The sequence below is a fragment of the Vulpes lagopus genome, chromosome 19, assembly GCF_018345385.1.
Source record: "Vulpes lagopus strain Blue_001 chromosome 19, ASM1834538v1, whole genome shotgun sequence".
Classification (NCBI taxonomy): domain Eukaryota; kingdom Metazoa; phylum Chordata; class Mammalia; order Carnivora; family Canidae; genus Vulpes; species Vulpes lagopus.
Genome location: NC_054842.1, coordinates 51,385,322 through 51,402,446, shown reverse-complemented (window position 1 = coordinate 51,402,446; position 17,125 = coordinate 51,385,322). Strand labels below are relative to the sequence as shown.

At 42.0% G+C, this 17,125-nt stretch overlaps 1 protein-coding gene across 3 annotated transcripts; it reads left to right on the top strand.

The window, feature by feature from the left end:
- The first annotated feature begins 857 nt into the window (after positions 1–857).
- On the top strand, positions 858–13,534 carry CCNL1 (cyclin L1). 3 transcript variants are annotated; one of them, XM_041734166.1, is made up of 11 exons: positions 872–1,255; positions 1,372–1,446; positions 1,977–2,086; positions 7,754–7,874; positions 8,967–9,031; positions 10,777–10,876; positions 10,983–11,087; positions 11,168–11,309; positions 11,752–11,863; positions 12,006–12,104; positions 12,646–13,534. In XM_041734166.1, exons 1-11 carry the CDS (start codon positions 932–934, stop codon positions 12,992–12,994), a joined length of 1,602 nt encoding a protein of 533 aa, XP_041590100.1. In that variant the 5' UTR covers positions 872–931; the 3' UTR covers positions 12,995–13,534. The 3 variants fall into 3 exon arrangements, with proteins under 3 accessions (XP_041590102.1, XP_041590101.1, XP_041590100.1); XM_041734168.1 differs by lacking the exons at positions 11,168–11,309; positions 11,752–11,863; positions 12,006–12,104; positions 12,646–13,534 and adding an exon at positions 9,272–9,285 and having other exon boundaries at positions 858–1,255; positions 10,983–11,020; XM_041734167.1 differs by lacking the exons at positions 11,752–11,863; positions 12,006–12,104; positions 12,646–13,534 and having other exon boundaries at positions 862–1,255; positions 10,983–11,086; positions 11,166–11,308.
- The last annotated feature ends 3,591 nt before the right edge of the window (positions 13,535–17,125 follow it).

Genomic DNA, 17,125 nt, shown 5'->3' with positions numbered 1-17,125 from the left:
AGCGCCCGACGCCCGCAGAGCCCGACGCCCCGCAGTGCCCCCCGCAGTGCCCTACGCCCGCAGAGCTCAAGACCCCGCAGCGCCCCTCACAGCGCCCGACGCCCGCAGAGCCCGACGCCCCGCAGTGCCCCCCGCAGTGCCCTACGCCCGCAGAGCTCAAGACCTCGCAGCGCCCCTCACAGCGCCCGACGCCCGCAGAGCCCGACGCCCGCAGAGCCCGACGCCCCGCAGTGCCCCCCGCAGTGCCCTACGCCCGCAGAGCTCAAGACCCCGCAGCGCCCCTCACAGCGCCCGACGCCCGCAGAGCCCGACGCCCCGCAGTGCCCCCCGCAGTGCCCGACGCCCGCAGAGCTCAAGGCCCCGCAGCGCCCCCCGCAGCGCCCGACGCCCGCAGAGCCCGACGCCCCGCAGTGCCCCCCGCAGTGCCCTACGCCCGCAGAGCTCAAGACCCCGCAGCGCCCCTCACAGCGCCCGACGCCCGCAGAGCCCGACGCCCCGCAGTGCCCCCCGCAGTGCCCTACGCCCGCAGAGCTCAAGACCTCGCAGCGCCCCTCACAGCGCCCGACGCCCGCAGAGCCCGACGCCCGCAGAGCCCGACGCCCCGCAGTGCCCCCCGCAGTGCCCTACGCCCGCAGAGCTCAAGACCTCGCAGCGCCCCTCACAGCGCCCGACGCCCGCAGAGCCCGACGCCCCGCAGCGCCCCCCGCAGTGCCCGACGCGGGCAGAGCTCAAGGCCCCGCCCCGCCCCGCCCCGCCCCGCCCCCCGCCCGCAGGGACTAGCTGGCGCCGCCGGCGCGGTGACGTCAGGGCGGAAGCGCACGCGGCGTGAGGCGGCCCCGGGCGGGCGCGGGCACGTCGGTCGCGCCGAGGACGCTGGTTAGTCTCGCCCGGGTTCCGGCTGCGTCGGGCGTGCGTGCAGCTCGCCCACACCATGGCGTCCGGGCCTCACCCGACCGCCGCCGCCGCCGCCGCCGCCGCTGCCGCCGCCGCCGCCGCCGCGTCCGCCGCCCCGAGCGCGGGCGGCCCCGGCTCGGGGACGGCGGCCGCGACGACGCCCGCGGCGGGCGGGATCCTGATCGGCGACCGCCTGTACTCGGAGGTGTCGCTCACCATCGACCACTCTCTGATCCCGGAGGAGCGGCTGTCGCCGACGCCGTCCATGCAGGACGGGCTGGACCTGCCGAGCGAGACGGACCTGCGCATCCTGGGCTGCGAGCTCATCCAGGCGGCCGGCATCCTCCTCCGCCTGCCGCAGGTCGGGGCGGCGGGCCCGGGGGGGGGGGGGGGGGAGGGGCGCGCGGCGGCCCAAGATGGCGGCGGCGCCGCTCGGCCCGCCTGACCCCTGCGCTTGGTTCTCGTCTCGGTCTGCAGGTGGCGATGGCGACGGGGCAGGTGCTGTTCCACCGATTCTTCTACTCCAAGTCCTTCGTCAAGCACAGTTTCGAGGTGAGCCCCGCGGGGGCGGGGCGGGGCGGGGGCGCGGGGATTTCTCCACCCGGAAGCGGGCCGGGGAGGGGAGGGGAGGGAGGGGGGGCCGCGGGCGCTTGCAGGGGGGAGGGAGTGGTTAGCCGAGGCCTTTGTACCGCGCGGGGGACGTGCCCGGAGCGCGCACCGCTCCGCCCCGGAGCCTCCCCGACCCGGCCGTGCGGCTCCCGCCGGAAGGCCGAGCTGGCCCCGTTCAGCAGTAAAAAAATTTAAAAAAAAAAAAAAATTAAAAAAAAAAAAACAAAAAAGCCGCATCAGTAGCCAGCTGGTGAGCTTACGGCCTAGGAATGCCCATCACGCTTCTGTTTCACCCCAAATCCCAGCTGCGTCCTGAAATCTGCAAATCAGAACAAGTCGGTTAAACTTGCCGGCAGGGGTGGGGGGGGATGGGATGGGATGGGATGGGGGAGCCCTTTTTCCCCGATTTTGCTTCCTCGATCGTGCCACCCCCCGGGTGTAACCACGTCGCATTCGCTTGTGGGCTCTTGCAGATCGTCGCCATGGCCTGTATTAACCTTGCGTCGAAAATCGAAGAAGCCCCCCGAAGGATAAGGGATGTGATCAACGTGTTCCACCACCTCCGCCAGTTGAGAGGAAAAAGGTAAGATGGGCGTTACTGAGCGCAGTGTTGCTTGCCGCTACCGTCTCGTGCACCAACCATCCAACCAAAGCATTTCCCTTTTCTCTTCGAAACTGGTGGCAAAGGATAAAACCGGCCGTAATTCAGGTGTTGAAATGCACGTAGGAGCTCACTGATAAAAACCCAAACCCATTGGAAACCAGCCACAATTAACCAGCTATCTAAAGTTTGTAGAGGCAGTTGGCATTTATGGACAATCCTAACAGTGCTGTGAAGCCAGTCCTGGGGCTTAAGATTAAACAAGAAAGGGAATACGTTTGGCTCAAGTGTGAGTGTCTTCTGTAAGTTATTCCCCCACCCCACCCCCACCCCCTCCCCTCTCTTGGAAGACGGAAGGCTGGAAGCCTAAACCCTGCAGTGCAAGTTAATAACTGCGGCAAAGTGTCGCGTAGAGCCCGTCTTTCTGCTCGGAGTCCCAGTGAATTCTTTATCAATTGAGGTTGGCTCTTGTTAGTAACAATACCTCTCAACATTGAACTACGCTATATGTCGCATAATACCGGATCTGAAAGGACTGCAGGATGATGATAAAGGTTGAAGTTTGAAGTCAAAGGGACTGAACAGGTATTTTGTTTTGGTCAGATACAGTATCAGTGAGTGGGGTAGAGAAATAACCGATTGGGTTACGTTTAGATAAGGTCCGTTTTATTCGATCTTGTAAGAAGTAGGGAAACAGAGACCAAGTGGTGTGTCGTATTACAGATTTTTGTGGCTACGCGACAACACTTTATGTGGACTTACGTGTTCCTGTGAGGCAGTGCCAAAAAAGTTAGCGTCGCAGGGCTTCCTGCATCTAGAGGGGACTTGCAGGACACGCTCCAGGAGGATATCCTTGGCGTAGATTTAGTTTCTGTGTTAGCTCTTTAAGGAACCGGGATGTTGGACCCGCTTACCCTGTGGGAGTCCGTTATAAGAGGATTTTAAGTTGCTGGGGGTTGGGTGTCAGTTAGTGTCAAATTAGTATCCTATGCGAGTGGTCGTTCTTGGCTGAGTCTAAGCTGGCAGGAATGGAACCATCCACAGACAAACAGTGAAGTAACCTTTAGTCCACTTACAAAGTCTGAAACATTGTTACCCACATAGTTTTCACGGCATTTTTCAGTTTTCTTACAGTCTTTTTCCGCCATCTTTTCTCCTTCATCCTAACCATGTCCAGGGGTAGACTAATTTTTTTTTATTTCAGTTCACAATATCTTTTAGCTTCTTGGTGAGGAATCCCTGGAAATTGGGGAGATTTCAAATTGGTATTTAGTCTGGTCTGAGCTAAACTTTGTTTTTAGGTATCTAGCTGATTCTTCAGGGTGTTTAAAACATGACAGTAATAAAAAGGCTTTCTATCCTAAGTAAAAGGATTCTGTGTTTGCCTAAGGGAGTTTTCTGTCCGTATTCTTTGAACCATTGAGCCAACTATTGTATTATCGCTTAACAACGATTATCTACTTTCCGTTTTTCTGTGAGACTTAGAGCATTCTTCCTTGATGTCAGAGTAGGTCTTAACCATAAAGACCTTGGAATTTAAAACATCTCACTTGACTGACCGTTGTGTCTCATGTAACAGTGTGTTTTGGTCATTATTACAGAGAAATTGACTTTGTCTCAATCTTACAAGTCTGATTATAGCATGAAGTTTAAAAGGAGTTAAATGCATGGAAGCCTTTTTTTAAAGCAGGATGTAAAAGTGTTTCTATGCATATTACAAGTTTACTCAGACACGTAGCTTGTATATGTTATTAACTTCAACTCTTTTTTCCCTTGCAACCGACTATACAGCGACCAGCTACATTTACCAAAGCCTGGGTGATGTGGAGTGGTACATAGAGATGAAGCTGTCGTCATGGCAACAGTGAGTGAAGTATCGAAAATCCCCAAGGAGAAGCCAGTGCTCTGAGAATAGGTCACTGGAATCGGGGACTAACAGGTTGGCCACTGGTGAACCATTTAGAAAAACTCCTGTTTCTTGTTATAAGCTTTTGTCTTTGCTGTCCAAGTTATTAGAACTATAGCTTTACATTTTTTTTATGTGACGTCACTAGAAAGTACTGTCAGCGTTACACTTGAGTTAGATAAATAGCATATCAGTTTATCTTAATGATGCTGTTATAATTTGATTTATGCATAGCTTTAAATTGTAGTATGATCTTGGTAATTACAGAGGAGGCATCATTTTTGTAGCCTTTAGTAGGTCATTTTTTAGTCCTGATTACGCATTTAGAATCTCCAGAGGAGCTTTTAGAGAGTACCACTGCCCCAAGTTCTGTCATGGGTTATTTGAACTCTCCCTTCAATTTTTTGTAGTTATGTAATTATCATCTAAGCTCAGAATAAATGGCTAAATTGAAAGGGAAGAGAGCCTTTTCGTTTCAGTAGTTTCCAACTTAATTTGCTTTAGCGATGCAGCTCATTTCCAGAAAATTAAGCATTTTCTGTAATTATAAGGAGTCCACACATGCATCCTTGACGGCTTGTCTAAAAGAAGACAATGAACTCTTCAGACTGATGCACCCACTCATTGGTGAATGTGGTGTGGTATTTTCAATATGTATGTAGATAGGAAGTTGGAAAGGTATTAAGTGATCCTGTCGTTTAGTCCAACCTACCCCGGTTTATTTTGGTGGCCCTAAAGGTGGTGGCCTTCGGTTTGTTTAAAAACTGGTAACGAAGGAACGTTCCTTTGGAGTAGGCATTAACACATTTCTATGTATTAAACAACAGTCTGGCTCCCTGTAAAACTACTTAATCTCCTTTTAGTATATAGTCTCTTGAAGAACTAGTTGCAAATTTTCTAGGTCTTTCTGGCACATGAATGAGACTAACCGTGTTTGGGTGTATTCCTATTTTTTCATTTTTTTTTTTAAGTTGCATTTCAACTAATTATACTAAAGGAAAAGTTACTCTGAGGGACCAGATAAACTTCAGTGACCAAAGCCCAAGATTTCCTATTAAATTTGAAAATTGTTCTTTTCATGTAAATTTAATCTGAAAAATCTGACAAACTTAAAAGCAGAGGAGAGGTAGAGTTAGGTTTGGTTGGTTATTGATAATGAAAATTATTTTTTCTCAATAGATGACAAGTTTTCTTTTTAAGAAGTTTAAGAGTGTCACCTCCTAAAACTTACTGGGAAGTTTGCCAAAATGAAGAAGAAATTCTAGCGAGCCTCCATTCAGTTTTATGTTCTTGCTGCCATAGGCAGTGCTGATTGATACTTTGTTAACATAAGTAAGGAAACCACTTGGTTACATGGTTTTCTCTTCTTACTGCTGAGGCAGGGGACACATTTTTCTATTTCTGATACAAAGTAATCTTTGTGAGGTAGTTATAAATACATGCTCACTGAGCCTTCCTTGGTTGAAAACCCATTCTTAACAAAATGAAGACAGCAGTTTACATGGCTGCACAGCTAACTTTCAAAACTAGGTTAGGTAATAGAAGGCCTAAGCAAGAAGTTGAATACATAGTTGAATTGTAGTAAATGGGTTTGGTTTCCTTAATTGGGTTTTGGTGTTCCTGGGTTTTTGATACCCAAGGAAGGGAAAGTGAAGATTGTGGCAGAACGAATGGAAAATAACAATTGATTTAAGCAGAATTAGTGACTGAGTAAGCCTGATTTGGGATCAGATAGCCATTATTGAAACAAGTGGTTAGTTAATTGCAGGAAAAATGAATTTTAACAGAATTTGGAGGCAACTCTTAAACCACGCTTCGTAAAAGATGTAGAGGAGTTTGCTCAATATAAATAGGGGAAAACAAAACTGATTTTATAAAATCTTATTTTTAGGATTGTAGTGGTGCAGATTACAGTCTGAATTGCCGGGGGTAAAGGGTTAGTAGTAGAGTATCTCCAGCGTTGGAGATGCCTGTCCTAATACTTGTCGTTGAGGGAGGGCCATCAGATCACTAGTTAGGGAAGTCTAAGGTTTGGACTTGACCTTTTTCCAAGTTTTCTGTTATGATGATAAACCGTGAAAATTTACAAGTCTTAAGATTTTTGGGTTACATTTTCATGTATACATTGATTGCTCTGAAGTTAAATTAATTTTCTCTCAAAGAGCAATTAACTTGTAGCCTATCGTCCTGATAAAGAAGATTCGTTGTTATATTTTTATGTTTGAAATCAGTCCCCTGTCCGGTTGGTGGCCTCATTCCTCACACTTTGCATGGCTGTAATGGGAATTGAACTGCGGGAAGGCCGTTTTCAGCATTGTTAATTTAAGTAAGCTAGTTTCCGTCTTGTCAAATTTGCCAACCTTTTTCTTGTTTGTAGTGTATTTTATAAAAATCATAGTATGAAATAATTTGAAGTAGTCTTAACAAGCATTCCAGTTGCTGTGATTTAGAATGGGAGTAAGCAGGTTTTTAGAAAGCAGATTTTCTAGATATATGTCACTAATTCGTTTAACTGTAGCTCATTTCAGATTGTTAAATATTCAAGAGAATGTATTTAAATATGAGCTTACGTTTTTCTGCATTTGGTATGTAAGGTAAAATGAGTTGTGAATTGGAGTAATGTTCAGAATGACTATCTTTTAAAAACAGGTGTTCTGCCCAGGGCAAAAACTTGAATATTTTGGCTGAAAATGAACTCAGTATGGGGAAAAATATTTACATGTTCTCCCCATATACATATTCTATAACCACGCCTTAATGAAAACGTACTTTCTTGGTAGTTGGATCTAATAATGTAGCAAATGAAGGACTTTGGGAAAATGAAAATCCACTAGTCCTGACTAAAAACAAACTTCTCAGTAAGAAACCAATTTTCAGTTCAAGACTTAGTCTTTTAACTGAACATGCTGTTTCCAAAGCACTGAACCATTGATAGCTTTCTGCGTTACAGCTTTTGGAGCTATCAGAATTTAGTCTGGCACAGAGAAGCTTGAGGTTCTCTGGTTCCCTCATTACAGTCCCCAGTCTCTTCTTCATCACATTCTAAAGAAAGTTATTCTGCCTAATAACAACTCAGACCTAGTGTAAGCTTACTTTTTATCAACTTTTGGGTTTGAATCTGATTTTCAAAACATTTCTTTCTGTAATTGAGGTCAATCTTTAGTTATCAGATTTTCTTTGACAGTGGTGGATTCTTAGAACAATTTGTTTAAGCAAAGCACCCATTTAGGGAATCTGGATTAGCTGCCTACCATTTTTTTCCTCTCCAATTTTTATTTTGGTCCTAAACTAGCCAAGAGTTGATAGTTCAGAAAAAAAAGTAAAATCATTATAATCTATGAAGTCTTTATAGTAAGTATTTTCAAGAGTCCATTAACTTTGTCATTGGAAAGTCTAGACTGATGGGGTTTGTGATGATAAATCAGTAATCACTTAAGTTTATTTATATATAAATGCATACACACCTATAAGATAATCCTATGAAAAAGATCAACAAAGGCTAGATAAAGCATAGAGTGAATTTTTCACTACAGGATCGAGTTAGTTTCTATAGAAACTTAGTTAAGTGTATGTTTAATTAGCATAACTTGGACAGCACAAGATTAATGCTTTAACTTGTTTGCAGGAGTTTAAAAAGCTGGTTTCTGTTGCCAATAGTTGGTTGGAAGGGAAAATGGAGATGCCACAAATAAAATTTTTTGGATGTGCAAAACAGTTTTGATTTTATTTCTTACAAACTATAGGACTCCAAGCCCCCTGATCCTTGATCAGAACTACATTAACACCAAAAATCAAGTTATCAAGGCAGAGAGGAGGGTGCTAAAGGAGTTGGGATTTTGTGTGCATGTCAAGCATCCCCATAAGGTGAGTTGTAGAGTGCAGAAATTACGTTCGTAAGTATTAGGGTTTTTCTTAAAATTGTATCTTATGTGGATTTGTTACGGTTATTTTGACAGTTAACCTTGGTTTTAAATAGCATCCTTTAGGATATTGAAATTATCAGTAAAATAGGAGTCAAAAAGACCTGGGTTCAGACCTTCACTCTTCATTATGTGGACATAGATAAGTTATTTTTGCCTCTGGTTAGGTTAACCCAGCTTCCCTACCTAGAAAACAGACTGTGTGTGAAGTACCTTATTCTAAGAGTAAATAATAATACACATCTGCAGAAGTACCTGGCATGCTACTGGTTGCTCAGTAAAATGTTCAAATCATGGTGGCTGCTCACTGTTCCTGTTCTTGTACGTTTATAGATTTCTCCAGTATCTCTTTGCTTACATATGATCACTGCAGTGGTTACCGTGAGGGTGCTCTGGGGACAGGACTGCCTGTGATAGAAACTTGTCTCTGCCCTTAGCTGTGTGACTTGGGCAAACATATCTGTTCCTCAGGTTCCACATCTTTAAGATTGTAGAATGGGAATGATTGATTCTACAGGTCCAGAAAGCTCTGACCTGAACTCTCGTGGAGCTATTTATATTGTAGTATTTATCATGCTTAAGTGAGATAAGCTTCACTGCAGAGAGAGTAGTGTTTATTTACTATAGTACCCACTGTGTGTGTTAAATAATGTGGTCATGCTCGTCGTATAACTTTAAAAACATAGTCTAGGGTTTTTGGACATGAAGAATTGTATCTTGGGAAATTAAGTGACATAATTTCTTACCACAGCATCTGTCACATAGTAATGTGTTCATGAGATACTAGGTATTGTTTTTAATTGACTTAACTAATTTTTTTTCCTGTGAACTTTGGATCATATTTTAAATTTTTATAGGCTGTAGTAGCATAATAACCCATGTTGCCTATAATGTGCATTTTAGGTTGGTCTGTATTATCTATGCAGTTTGTAGAAGCGTTAAAACTTGTACCTAACATTTCAGTTACTTATATATTCATTGAACTCTGAAAGACCCACCGATATGCTAAATTGAGTTTTTTTCCCTTGTCCTTCAGATCATTGTTATGTATTTACAAGTCTTAGAATGTGAACGTAATCAAACCCTGGTTCAAACTGCCTGGTAAGTTGCTTTTTTACATTTCTTTCCTAGCCAGGAAAACAGAAGCAGAAATAAAGTAAGTTTCGTTTTCCCTTTCCAAAATAATGAGAGGAGTTTGTTTTGGTGCTTTTTGTTTTTTTTTGTTTTTTAACCAAAAGGTAAATAATGCTTATTTCTGCTTCCTGTTTTCTTGGCTTGACTAATTGCTTTCAATGGAGAACTCAATTTAACTTTGTTCTTTTTTCTACTCTTTAATTAAAGGGTAGTCCATGATGGTAAGTCATAGAACTCTGCCCTCTGCACTTCAGCCCATGACCTCAGGATGGCCTGATTGGCTGCCCTGCTCTCCAGCCAATCCAGTGCAAGCTCTCATCCGAGATTCACTGAAGTGGTCCATATCCATCTGGCAGCATCTTCTAGTTCTGTCGGGGTGTCAAAAGGATTTGTATATTTGCTTCTAGAAGTAACTATTCAACATGCCTGTGTATATAATGTATACCTGTAACTATCAAAATGAGTAGTTCATTTTTGATAGATTTGTTGTCCAGCCAGTATGAATAAAATGATTTTTATTTATTTATTTATTTATTTTTTGGTTAGGAGTTTGACTTAGATTTCTAATTTTAGTATGTATAGCATGGATTCTGTCAAAGGAGACTACAGCTTGCAGCTTAACATGGGTGCCATTCCCATACTGGATGCATTGCAGCTGCTGGACTACTGAGGCAATAATAATAGTACATTTTTAAGAGAGATGTTAATATTAACATAAGCACTTTAGAACTTGGACTTCTGACATGAAGATGTTTGATTTAGAGGGCTAGCTTATTTTAAGGTAAAACAATTTGGTCCAGCTACAATTACTTTTTTAAGACTCTATGATATGCAGGACTTAAGTAAATTTTGTGTTCTGGACTTAATGACTACCATGCTTCTTTAGGACTAAGTATATACTAGTGGTATTAGAAAAGTCTAATTGCTTTTATAAAATGCATGACATTTTTATATATGCTCTATAAAACATTTAAGCAGCTTTCGTGGGTAAGGATTTTTAAGAAATAGTCTTCTTAGTTTAACCTTTTAAACAATTTGTGAAGTTTCTTTAATACTTTAGGGATATTGCGGGGAGGGTTCACTAATAAAAAAGTCCAGCATTTTATTAACTGAAGTAGTTTATTGCTTTTGTTTATACTTAGTCACAAAAAAGGTATGTAAACAAGGCTGTTTTGTATATTTACTGTTCTTCCCTATCTAAATTTTCTGAAGTAGCTTACTTAGTTGTCTTAATATACCTTGGTGAGTGCTTACTGAAAATGCCTTTTTACCCCTGTCACAATATTTTGAGATTTTGAAAGAACTTGGTTGACACTGCTTTTTATTGTGGATAAAGGAGAGATGGTCAATGATTAATGGCTTGAAGTATTGTTGGAGTGGTTTATCATTTCTGAAACTTTAGTTATGTCAAAATTGACTTTCAAAGTATTGCCTTTTATAGAAATATATGAAAATAAGTTTTATTTGGAATAATATGGGATTATTTTAAAGGACTTTGGTCATTTATAGGAAAACTGGAGAATGGTTCTAGTGTTAAATTCTTATCTCTTACTGATTTTTGAGTTTAAGAATTGTTATATGCTAGAATATGAGGATATGAATATAAATATGAGAAGAAAAAAGAATAAAGTAGATTGAGTCTCCAATTTTATGTAAGCTTCAGACTGGCTGTTTTGTTTACGTACAAAGCTTATGGTTGAAATATTTTTCAGGAATTATATGAATGACAGTCTTCGAACCAATGTATTTGTTCGATTTCAACCAGAGACTATAGCATGTGCTTGTATCTACCTTGCAGCTAGAGCTCTTCAGGTAGGTATATATAGCCTGTTTTTTCTATAGGATAAATCACAAGACTTAGCAGTCCTCCTAATAAAAACTGAAATTTGATCTAAACCATTCTGTTTTTATGGTTTAGATTCCATTACCAACTCGTCCCCATTGGTTTCTTCTTTTTGGTACTACGGAAGAGGAGATCCAGGAAATCTGCATAGAAACACTTAGGCTTTATACCAGAAAAAAGGTAGTTGTTTACGCATGTTTAAGTGCTAAGAGTCTAAACTAGTATAAGGGGAAAATACTTACTTCATTTTCTTCCGTTAGCCAAACTATGAATTGCTGGAAAAAGAAGTAGAGAAAAGAAAAGTAGCCTTACAAGAAGCCAAATTAAAAGCAAAGGGTTTGAATCCCGATGGAACTCCAGCCCTTTCAACCCTTGGTGGATTTTCTCCAGCCTCTAAACCATGTAAGATATATTCAGAATTGAAATGACTGGGCACTGAAGGTGTCTGGTTATTAGAAAGCTTTAGCATTTAGGGGCGCCTGGGTGGTTCAGTCAGTTGAGCGTCCGACTCTTGATTTTGGCTCAAGGCATGATCTCAGCCTGACAGGCTCTGTTCTTAGTGCTGAATCTGCTTGAGATTTTTTTCTCCACCTTCCCCTCTCTTCCTGCCCTCTTCCCCCTAAATAAAGAAGTAGATAAATCTTCTTAAAAAGAAAGCTTTAGCAGTGGCACAGAAACAATGTTAAAAGAAACTGTTACTGTTTTTTCTCATGTTAGTCAACTCAAGATCATACTTGAAAGCAGGGTACTTGAGTTATATTTAGAAACAACTTTTTGGCCCTCTGTTAAATCCAATAGGTAACATGACTTTGTGTTATTGGGTTGTTTTTGGGGTTTTTTTAAGCATCACCAAGAGAAGTGAAAGCTGAAGAGAAGTCACCAGTGTCTGTCAATGTGAAGACAGTCAAGAAAGAACCTGAAGACAGACAACAGGCTTCCAAAAGCCCTTATAATGGGTGAGTGTCCTTGAGTTAGAAAACTGGTCTAAGGAATCTTTTATGTTTTTAATTTCTAACACACTAAACATGTACCTAAAATAATGGGTTTGTGTGTGTGTGTTTTGTTTTGTTTTTGTGTTTTTTTTTTTTTTTTTTGAAGAGTAAGAAAAGACAGCAAAAGAAGTAGAAATAGCAGAAGTGCTAGTCGGTCAAGATCAAGAACGCGATCACGTTCTAGATCACATACTCCAAGAAGACAGTAAGTAAATATTCTCCTAGAGAAATGAGTCTTATTTGGAGTTAGGTTCCTACTTTTTTAAAAATTGAATATAGATGTCACAGTTGGGCTACATTTAATATTTTAACATGAGGTAAATTACGAGAAAGGAGTTTGGAAGTATGTCCTGCCTATACATGGCTTTTCTGTTTTGGGGTGGTGTAGCTTATGAGCTATTCTGTTTTTGCCCATACTTTGGAGAGGTGTAGGGGCTGGCCACAAAGTGCTATGGAAAGCTGTAATACCTTGTTTATAATGTGAAAATAGTTTTGTTCAATTTCAGTTAGAAAATATTAATATTTTATTAACTGTTAATAACCAATACTCAAGTTGGCCAAAGAATCTTCCCAAGTTAGCTTTGTAATTAGTTTGCTAGCTGCTTATGTCTATTCAGTGGCTCTTTTGAGCATGTGTGAGATATTCAACAAAAAGCATAGTTTGTTTTGAAGCTATTATAAGCACCACCAAAATAATTTGGTCCCAGTAGAAACCGAATCTAAACCTCAAATTTTTATTATCTAAGTTATAACAATAGGCGGAGCCGGTCTGGAACGTACAGCTCAAGATCAAGAAGCAGGTCCCGCAGTCACAGTGAAAGCCCAAGAAGACATCATAATCATGGTTCTCCTCACCTTAAGGCCAAGCATACCAGAGATGATTTAAAAAGTTCAAATAGACATGGTCATAAAAGGAAAAAATCTCGTTCTCGATCTCAGAGCAAGTCTCGGGATCACTCAGATGCTGCCAAGAAACACAGGCATGAAAGGGGACATCATAGGGACAGGCGTGAAAGATCTCGCTCCTTTGAGAGGTCCCATAAAGGCAAGCACCATGGTGGCAGCCGCTCAGGACATGGCAGGCACAGGCGCTGACTTTCTTCTTTGAGCCTGCATCAGTTCCTGGCTTTGCCTATCTGTGGTGTGATGTATGGACTCATAATCAAAAACATTAAAAGCAAACTGATTAGGATATGATTTTTTAAAACCCTCTAGGTCTCTAGAAACACTGAAGACATTTTGTTTTGGAAAAACTATGTGGTTTTTTTTTTTGTTTTTGGGGGGTTTTTTTGTTTGTTTTCTTGGCTTTTTTTTTTTTTTTTTTTTTTTCTTTTTGGTTTTTCTTTTGGTTTTTGTTTTTTTTTTTTGCACATTAAAATGCCCTAGCAGTATCTAATTGAAAACCATGGTCAGGTTCAATTGTACTTATTATAGTTGTGTATTGTTTATTGCTATAAGAACTGGAGCGTGAATTCTGTAAAAATGTATCTTATTTTTATACAGATAAAATTGCAGACACTGTTCTATTTAAGTGGTTATTTGTTTAAATGATGGTGAATACTTTCTTAACACTGGTTTGTCTGCATGTGTAAAGATTTTTACAAGGAAATAAAATACAAATCTTGTTTTTCTAAACTGCTTCAAATATCTTATTTAAATAAATTATTTACAAAAGAGTAAAATTTTAATAGTAAAGTGCTTGTACTGATTTTCTGACAAATTTACTCTTTTCCTCCATTAGCTATGGTTTGAGATTATTAAATGCAGTTTTTACGTGCAGTGGGAGCTATTGTAAAAGTCTTAGCCTTATATGTGGAAAAAAAGATGGGGTGTGTGCAGCAATGTAGTATTAAATGTTACATTGTAGCACTAAGCCAGTGTTATAATGAAATCTATTTGCACATAAATAGTATTTATGGTACCATTTCTTAAATGAGCTGCCCTCTTGAACAAATGAAAACTTAACATGACAAATCAGACCCAATTGTTGACTTTTAAGGTTTTTCTTTAAATTGTTAGATATTTAATGAGGGTTTTTATCTAAGCTAGGAAGATTCAGTAATAAAAGGAGCTCTCCCCATCCGCCCACTTGGCTGGGGCTGATAAAGTCTGACCACAAAGAAAATGAAGTTTTGTTGTAAAAGCCAGAAGTCTTATATCCAAACGAATACTTTTAAGTTATTCATGTTGAGAGTTATTTTCCCAATAATTTGGAAATGAATTTAGAAATCTTTTTTAAAGATCTTATTTAGCAGGGTACAGGGCGGGTGGTGACAAAGACAGGACACACACACAAAGGGAGAGAGAACCTCAAACGGATTCCACATGGAACCAAAAGCTGGGCAGACCCACAACCCGTAGATCCTGACCTGAGCCAAAATCAAGAGTAGATGTTCAACTGACTGAGCCACTCAGGAGCCCCTGAATTTAGAAATCTTAAAGGACATATTTTATAGTTAAGTTTTCCATTAATTTTTTAATACAGCTTGATACTTTATTTGTCCACTGGACTTTGCTCCAAATGATTTTTTGCTGTATCAAAAGATGAAATACACGCAGAAAGATGCAAAGATTCACTGCCACTTAAGATGTTTAAAAGAAAAAAACTGAAGATAATTTCAAAAACCTATAAAGCATGGTCACCAGTGGTGGGCAACGGGGCTGGAAAAAGAAAGCCAACTAAGGCAACTACATTGAAGGAGACAAGACTCCCTTGGATTTTAAAATGTTGGGTGTGCCACTTTTTTTTTTTTTTTAAGATTTTATCTATTCCTGAGAGAGAGAGGCAGAGACACAGGGAGAAGCAGGCTCCACGGAGGTGAGCCCGACGTGTGGGGACGTGTGGGGACGTGTGGGTCTCCAGGATCGTGCCCTGGGCCAAAGGTGGCGCCAAACCGCTGAGCCCCCGGGCTGCCCTGGGTGAGCCACTTTAATAAATCAGTTGTTGTAACTAGAAAACTAGCCCGACCTCAATAAAGAGCGACTTCTGAAGGGGTGAATAGCACGAAGAGCGTCCTTCTGTTCCTATGGTGTCGTATATACTGCCCCGAACTGTAGCTGTTTAAGAGGCTGACCTATGTCTACGCAGGAAGCCAGTTACTTCCTTTACGAGATCAGCACTGAAGAAGGGCAGTGGCGGCCGTCCACCGAGGCCCTCCCCGTCTGACCAATGAATCCTGAATTCTTGATCGTGCTTAATTCTGTACCTACTTTCCCCTGGTTGGAGAGCACCGTGGCTGGGCTTTGAAGACCAGATGCAGGAACTCGCCTGCATGTGGGATGAGATCTGTAGGTGTCCGGTGGCTTCGCAAGGATGTCTCCATGTATCCTAATTTTTGCCTTGTGAGACAGGTGATGAAAATAAAGTTTTGTAGGTTTTTGTCAAGAAGTTGACAGTCTCATGCTGCTCTCTTTTTAAATATGTATCAATTTTTCAACTTCTGTTAAAGGAGATTTCTAACAGAAGTAGTACAATACCCATGTCTCTGCTCCAAAAATGATCGATTCCTGGTCAGCCTGCTGTTCATACCTACCAATTCACCATTCCACTTCCCACTCATTCGGAAGAAAATCCCAGACAACTGATTTCATCCCCAACTATTTCAGTCGGAAAGATCAGGATTTAAACTACCACAGTACTTTTTATTAAAAAAAAATTAACAGTAATGCCTCACTGCCCAGTCAATACCCAGATTTTCCTAAATCGTTTTTATAATTAGGATGTTCAAGCAAATTCATATAGTTACATTGCTTTTAATCACAGATTCTCCCATCCTTTTTCCCCTTAAAATTTTAAAAAATTGGGTCATTTGTTTTGAGGACATTTGCATATTCTGGGTTTGCTCATTGTGACCCAGTGGCATCACCAGACATACTTTCCTATCTCCCGTATTATAAACTTCACAGTTAAATCTTAAGACTTGATCAGATTCAGATTTGAAGACTTTTTTTTTTTTTTTTTTTTTTTTTTACTAGTCTGAAATTTAAAAGTCTGGGGATTGAGGCTGTGTGTTATTCTAGAACTGTTGGTAGACTGTGCCTCACTCACTAGCTATTTCATGGAGTTCCCAATTTTTTTTTTTTTAATTTTATTTATCTATGAGAGGGGCAGAGACACAGGCAGAGGGAGAAGCAGGCTCCCTGCGGGAGCCCGATGTGGGACTAGATCCCAGGACCGGGACCGGAGGCAGACGCTCGACCGCGGAGCCCCCCAGAGGCCCCTGAGTTCCCCGATTCTTAATCCACCAGTGCCTGCCCCTGACAGCTTTGTGTGCGAATCTCCCCATTGCGCATATGTTCCCTCATCTTGTGTTTCCCCACTACAGCCATGAGCCCTAACGCACGCGAGTTTTTTAGTATTTGTTCTAATGATCCTGATTCTTAACACTTCAGTCCTTTCATGTTACGGAATGTTAACACCTGTCCTTTATTTTTGGTTTCTCAACCTAAGGGAAGACCAGTGACAAGCTTAATCCCCTCTCCGTTTAAAAACAGCGATCATCAAAGTGACTACCTTTTTACTGAGGTTCTAAGTTTTGCTTTCTAGCTTTAAATATTTTTATTTATTTATTTATTTATTTTTTAATTGTTGATTTTGATTTTATTAGTTTTTTTAATTAATTTTTATTCTAGCTTTAAATATTGTCACTGCTGCCATCAGTTTGTAACTGATCATTGCCCGCAACCTGCGTCAAAAGCCACTTAAAGGCAGCTCTCATGAAAGTTTCCAAAAACAAGATAATTGCATGATGGTATTCGTTGTCCTACGAGCCATTTCTTAACATAGGCTGTAATAGAGAACTGTAAATTTTTTTTTAAAGACCAGATTTTTTCCCCCCAAAATCCATCTTATAATCATAGGGAGCTTAGTTGAGCTGGAGACAGGGAACGTTCACAGGGTTTGATAAGGAAAACCCATGATCCCCCCACTGGGAAGATCGGAGGGCAGCAGGATTCATGGTGTGGGCCTTGCTCCCCGCGTGTCCCCGGGGAGGGTACGTGTGTGGCTGGAAGTCACAGCTTTGACGTTGTGACCATTTGAATTTTGTCTGTTTCTTGGATGAAAGGACCGTGGCCTTCCTGGTCATCTCTGAATTGGAGCCACTCCTCCGCTGAGGGGACTTGGCACGTTATCTAGCGTCTGGGCAGCCGCGGCCCGCCCCGCAGCGAGGCAGGTAGAAGCGGGGCCTGCGTTTAGGTCTGCGGTTCCCGTGTTCTTACTAGGAC

Bases quoted from the DNA above. Each gene is read 5' to 3' on its own strand.
- CCNL1 (XM_041734166.1), top strand. From the start codon at position 932: ATGGCGTCCGGGCCTCACCCGACCGCCGCCGCCGCCGCCGCCGCCGCT. The intron at 1,256-1,371 runs GTCGGGGCGGCG...CTCGGTCTGCAG, and splicing joins TCCTCCTCCGCCTGCCGCAG to GTGGCGATGGCGACGGGGCA. The intron at 9,032-10,776 runs GTAAGTTGCTTT...AATATTTTTCAG, and splicing joins ACCCTGGTTCAAACTGCCTG to GAATTATATGAATGACAGTC.